Below are 6,051 nucleotides of genomic sequence, written 5' to 3'. Positions count from 1 at the left end.
ATGCTTAATATAGCAGAAGGTCTCCTTATTTCTGTAGTAGTTGGTGAATCAATACTGGGGGTTTTAGGAAATGGATTTATTGGACTTGTAAACTGCATTGACTGTGTCAAGAACAAGAACTTTTCTGTAATTGGCTTGATTCTCATTGGCTTAGCTACTTCGAGAATTTTTCTGATATGGATAATAATTATAGATGGATTTATAAAGATATTCTCTCCACATATGTACTCCTCTGGAAGCCTAATTGAATATATTACTTATGCATGGATAATTATAAATCACTTAAGTATCTGGTTTGTCTCCAGTCTCAGCATCTTCTATTTCCTGAAGATAGCTAATTTTTCCCACCACATTTTTCTCTGGTTGAAGCATAGAATCAATAGAGTACTTCCTCTTCTGATGGGATTGATGTTTATTTCATGGTTATTTACTTTCCCACAAATTGTTAAGATTATTAATGATTATAAAAGAGGTAATAGAAACACAACCTGGCCTCTCACCGTAAGTAAAAATAAATACGCTGCTTACCAAATTTTGCTCAATCTGGGAGTCATTTTCCTCTTTACACTGTGCCTGATTTCATGCCTCTTGTTAATCATTTCTCTTTGGAGACACAACAGGCAAATGCAATCGAGTGCCCTAGGTGTCAGAGACCCCAGCACAGAAGCACATGTGAAAGCAATGAAAGTGTTGATATCTTTTCTCATCCTCTTGATCTTGCATTTTATAGGCATTACCATAGAGATATCATGCTTTTCTGTGTCAGAAAGCAAACTGCTGTTTATTTTTGGTATGGCCACCACAATGACCTATCCCTGCGGTCACTCATTTCTCCTAATTCTAGGAAACAGCAAGCTAAAGCAGGCTTTTCTGAAGGTACTATGGCCTTTAAATAGCTAAACTAATATTTCAGCTGGGGAAAGGAGAAACCTCTCAGAACTCCATAGTCAGGCCTGGGGAGAAATGGATGCTCAATGAGAATAATCCAGTGAAGAAACGCCTGAAGATATTTCACTTGCATCACATTCTTGCCCTGGCTTTAATTGTGTTACAAAACATCACTAAAATCTGCCATAATGATTTCGATGACATCTCAGGAAATTTCATTCTTCAAGGAGATTGTAACCTCACATGCAAATTCCATGGTTCAGTCTGCTTCCTCACCCTGCAACTTCTTCCCACACATCTCCCAGAGAAAAAAAAAACAGCATGCAGACTATTCACTGCAAAGTTGATGGTGGTGGAATAAGCATCTGAAACCAGACTCTTCACTGTGCTTTACCTGACTTCCCTGAAGCACCGGCACCCTGTCACCAAGAGACCCAAGCAAAATGGAATAACAATAAAGAAAGTGATGATCAACCTTGACATTGAAAACATGGACGTGAGAGACAGAGACATGGGTGTTTCTTTGAGTTTGCAACTTTAATTCTTTGAAAGGTTAATTTTATTTTGACTGTTTAAATCTTAATCCTAATGTGTTTTTGTTTGTTTGTTTTTTACTGGTGTGTGTTTGATGTAGTAGCAGTAGTCATATCATCAGGTGTGATTCTGTTAAAAATAGGTCAGGAAGCTGAGTAGAGATGATGTCATTGAGGTTGAGATAGTTTAGTTTAAGATCTGACCATTGCATAAGAATATGGTGGGCAGAGCAGGAGAGATTTGGGGCAGGGAAGCAGCATTTGTGTAGGTCTTGAGGCTAGAAGGAGTATATAGCATTCCAGGAATGGAGAAGTCCGGTGTGACTACCATAGAGAGGGTGAAGTATTTTAAATTATTTTAAGGGAAATTCCAAATTTCATAAATTCCTCCCAGATTGATAAAGTGCTCTGCAGAAATAGTTAAACTAATAATTTAGTAGTGAAAAAATATCCATCCTCTTCCAATCTCAAAATCATTCAAGGTTATTATATTTAACTAGAGGCCCTGATGGGGGGTGTGGCCTGCAAGGATCAGCCTGCTGTGGGAGCACTGCTCATCCCCGTCAGCCGAGCGGCTCAGGGTCCACCCTCTGAGTGGCTGCTCAGCTAAGGGGCGCTCCCACTGTGGGAGCACACTGACCACAGTGGGGCAGCTCCTGCATTGAGCATCTGCCCCCTGGTGGTCAGTGCGCATCATAGCGACTGATCAACCAGTTGTTCTGGTCATTCTGCCATTCAGTTGCTGGGTTTTTATTATATAGGATGTCATACTTTGATCACAAAAAATATTTTTAATTTTCATATTTGATTACTAGTGAGATCAAGCATTTTACAGAATTATTAGCAAATGGCATAAATTTTTAGAAATTATTTGTTTTACTTTTATTTTTTCATGTCTATCATTCTCATCAATTATGTGACACTTTACATATTAACATCATGCTACATATGTGTTCTGATCTTTAGCTTTATTTACTGTTTTGTAAATAAGTTCATGGTGTTTGGGAAAATAAAGTGATAATTTATATGTACTCAAACCTATATGTTTCCCTTTATGGTTTCTTATACTGCTATTTTTGCAAATTTTGGCTTAGTACATGTTCCTTTTATCAATAAAACTCATTTTTTTCCTGATAAAATATGTTTTATTGCACCTAAAGTTTAAAAAAAACACACACATAAAGGCCTTAAGGAAAAGTTATGTATATTTGTAACACTCAACGAATTGTTAACATGTTTCTACATTGATACTATTGTGTTAGTTTGTTTAATAAGTAATATTTAACATCAGGTTTTTTTTTAATTCTAGAAGCTGAATGTTGGTATGTGTGTTTGTTTAGGTGCATATGTGTATGTCCTGTTATTTCAAATTATATAGCGAAGAAAATTCAAAGCATGTATTGTCGTTACTCACTACAGATGTCATGGTCTCACTTGTCAATCAGAATTTGTAGCTTTCTAGATCTTTCCTTTTCCTCCCAAGCTCAGACTGGTTTCTTCTTCCTGTCTCTGTAACAAAAAGAGACAGGCATTTTCACTGACTTTTCTACATACTGAGACTATCCTCAGGGACAAAGCAAAACCCCTCCAAAGAACTCTAACATCTTAACCAGAATTCTCTGGGTCTCATTTACTGACATTATTACAATTTAGTGTCTATTTTTCTTTACTTCCTTGTAAAGTTACCTCCTTTTTTTTCTTTTGGCATCTATTAATGAAGATTTCTCATTGCTGTCTATATATAAAATAAAACTGCAGTTACTTGTGCTTTCTATCTTAAATCTCTCTTTTCTGATACCAGAATACCACATAGATTGCACATGTACTTTGATTTCTCAGGCAAAATAAGCAGATTTACAATTTATATTAGTAGCATAAATCAGTATTTTCCTTCTGTGCTAGAAACCAGCAAAAACCAAAGAGAAAAAAAATATTGGTGAAATCAGGAAACCTGTAGTATATGTAGATTTCAAAATACCCGTAAAACTGCCAAAAGCAGTTCCATTTGGACAAAAGTTGTGTAGGAAGAAGTGCAAGAAAGAAGCAGAAGAGGGGAAGGACAAGGAGGAGGAGGGGGAGGAGGAGGGAGGAAGATAGAGGAGAAGGTTACAAATCTCAGAAATCAATTTTCAAAATATACTTCCTGAGTCTGAGGGATGCATGCTGAAATGGAAAAACTAAATGCCTTATTTACAACACTGGCTGCAGGAACTGGTAGAAGTAAAACAACTGATAAAAACTCTCCTAACCTGGTTTGGTTAAGAGTAATAGAGAAGGTGAAATATACAAAACATCATTTAAATCAACTCTAATGGTAGGAGCCAGTCTGTCTCTGAGGAAACAGAAAAAAAAGTCAGCTTTTGGATCATGAAAAAAAATGATAGGAAAACATGCAAATAGCTACTCCAAGAAAATGCAACTCATTCAATTATTAGTAACATTGTCACACCATCTAAATCAAGATAAATATGGAAAATGGAAGGGAAAACTTGGTATAAAGCTATAACATTAACAAGTGTCAAATACAAGAGAAATAATGACATGGAGCAGATGGAAATTGTGACCAAAATTCACTATAAAGTTTTTTAAATTAGTGAAGCAATAATTTCTATGAAGAAATAATACAGCCATAATTTAAGAACTTAGCCTAAATTGATAAAACTCTGGAAAGAGTAAAAAAAAAAATCTAGATAACATGAGTGAAAATATTTTTTAAGACCAAATAATACATAGTTAGTGTTAACATTTTAAATTCCCTGTAAATATATAGCCCTCCATGTTCAACCAAACTTTGGATTTTCAGCAGTAATTAATATTATCATTCAACAAAATGAAGATTCCTCTACAAATTTCTATTTTTTGACCATTTTCTAATGGACAGAAATGTTTGAGGTTTAGGTTTGCCAGATGAAATACAAGACACTCAATTAATTTGAATTTCAGTACCTTCTGTAAGTAGTTATCTCATGCATTTGAGACATACACTAAAAAAAAAAAATTTATTTGACATTCAAATTTAGTTGGGTGTTCTGCATTTTTATTTGCTAAATCTGGCATGCCTGTTGAGCTTACTAGCATGCATCACAGAATAATAAATCCAAAATTTGCAAAATGTAATATGAGAAAGACAGTGTGGGGCCATGAACAGGAATCAGCTGAATTTGCATCTTGGCAAACTGTAGCTCAGTCTACATTAACTATATGTGAAAAAGTAAAACTTGCTGGGAAGGTAAATGGACATACAGCGACCAGGCTAGGAATCGCCAACCACATTGTTTGTCAAGACTAATTAGGATTTAGTGACGATAGCTACGGTCTTCATTTGCCATTCCAGTCTCCACCATAAGACAGACTACAATAAAAGAGGTAAAGAAAATAACAGCAAAATCTAAGAAGTAGGTGTAGATATCATACTACATCAGTTCAAATAGAAACAAATTGGATATTTCTCTGTTTTAACATGTCAGACGAAGTAATCAGCACCTTAATGATCATAACAGTTGGGGAGTTTTCAGTGGGGATCTTAGGAAATGCATTTATTGTATTGATAAACTTTGTGGACTGGATGAAGAGTAAGAAGATTGCTTCCATTGACTTAATCCTCACAAGTCTGGCCATATCCAGAATTTGTCTAATGTGTATAATAATGTTAGATTGCTTTATGTTGGTGTTGGATCCAGACGTCTATGCCACTGGTAAACAAATGAGAATCATTGACTTCTTCTGGACACTGACCAACCATTTAAGTATCTGGTTTGCCACCTGCCTCAGCATTTTCTATTTCCTCAAGATAGCTAATTTCTTCCATCCTCTTTTCCTCTGGATGAAATGGAGAATTGAAAGGGCGATTCCTGGGATCCTGCTGGTGTGCTTGGCCTTCTCTGTGTTCATTAGCCTTCCTGCCGCTGAGAACTTGAATGATGACTTCAGGCTTTGTGTCAAGGCGAAGTGGAAAACAAACTTAACTTTGAGATGCAGGGTAAATAAAGCTCAATATGCTTCCAGCAAGGTATATCTCAACCTGTTCACGCTGTTCCCCTTTTCTGTGTCCCTTATCTCTTTCCTCCTCTTGATCCTCTCCCTATGGAGACACAACAGGCGGATGCAGCTCAATGCCACAGGGTGCAGAGACCCCAGCACAGATGCCCACATGGGAGCCATGAAAGCTCTCATCTCCTTCCTCCTACTTTTCATTGCCTACTATTTGTCCTTTCTCATAGCCACCTCCAGTTACTTCATGCCAGAGACTGAATTAGCTGTGCTGATTGGTGAACTGATAGCTCTAATCTATCCTTCAAGCCATTCATTTATATTAATTCTGGGGAACAAGAAATTAAGACAAGCATCTCTAAGGGGGCTATGTAAAGTAGCACATACACTAAAGAGAAGAAATTTCTAATAACATAAACAGATCTGAAGACACACTATCATTTTCTAGGACAAAGGAAGACAAAACGTTTATTAATTATCTTCAGTTCTTACATTAATGTTGATTTCATATGGTTGATTACCTTAAAATGAATGTAGTATATTTATAACTTAGAAAATCTATGTATAGCTTATTTTGCCTCTTTACCTCTGCCTCTATGCCTCATTGTCTCTTTTCTCTCTCTCCTTCCCAGCAGTTTTT

At 36.3% G+C, this 6,051-nt stretch overlaps 2 protein-coding genes across 2 annotated transcripts; both read left to right on the top strand.

Annotated features, from left to right (window-relative positions):
- Positions 1 to 900, top strand: LOC307102069 (taste receptor type 2 member 10-like; the record flags this gene model as incomplete). The annotated part of the gene is made up of 1 exon (XM_079775522.1): positions 1 to 900. One exon carries the CDS (start codon positions 1 to 3, stop codon positions 898 to 900), a length of 900 nt encoding a protein of 299 aa, XP_079631648.1.
- Positions 901 to 4,881: 3,981 nt separating this feature from the next.
- LOC307102231 (taste receptor type 2 member 7-like) lies at positions 4,882 to 5,820 on the top strand (the record flags this gene model as incomplete). The annotated part of the gene is made up of 1 exon (XM_079775730.1): positions 4,882 to 5,820. The coding sequence occupies one exon, from the start codon at positions 4,882 to 4,884 to the stop codon at positions 5,818 to 5,820; it is 939 nt and encodes a 312-aa protein (XP_079631856.1).
- Between the last annotated feature and the right edge of the window lie 231 nt (positions 5,821 to 6,051).

Source organism: Cnephaeus nilssonii (assembly GCF_951640355.1).
Source record: "Cnephaeus nilssonii genome assembly, chromosome: 6".
Lineage (NCBI taxonomy): Eukaryota > Metazoa > Chordata > Mammalia > Chiroptera > Vespertilionidae > Cnephaeus > Cnephaeus nilssonii.
Note: the sequence above shows the minus strand (reverse complement) of the source record. Positions and strands in the feature narration are given on the sequence as shown.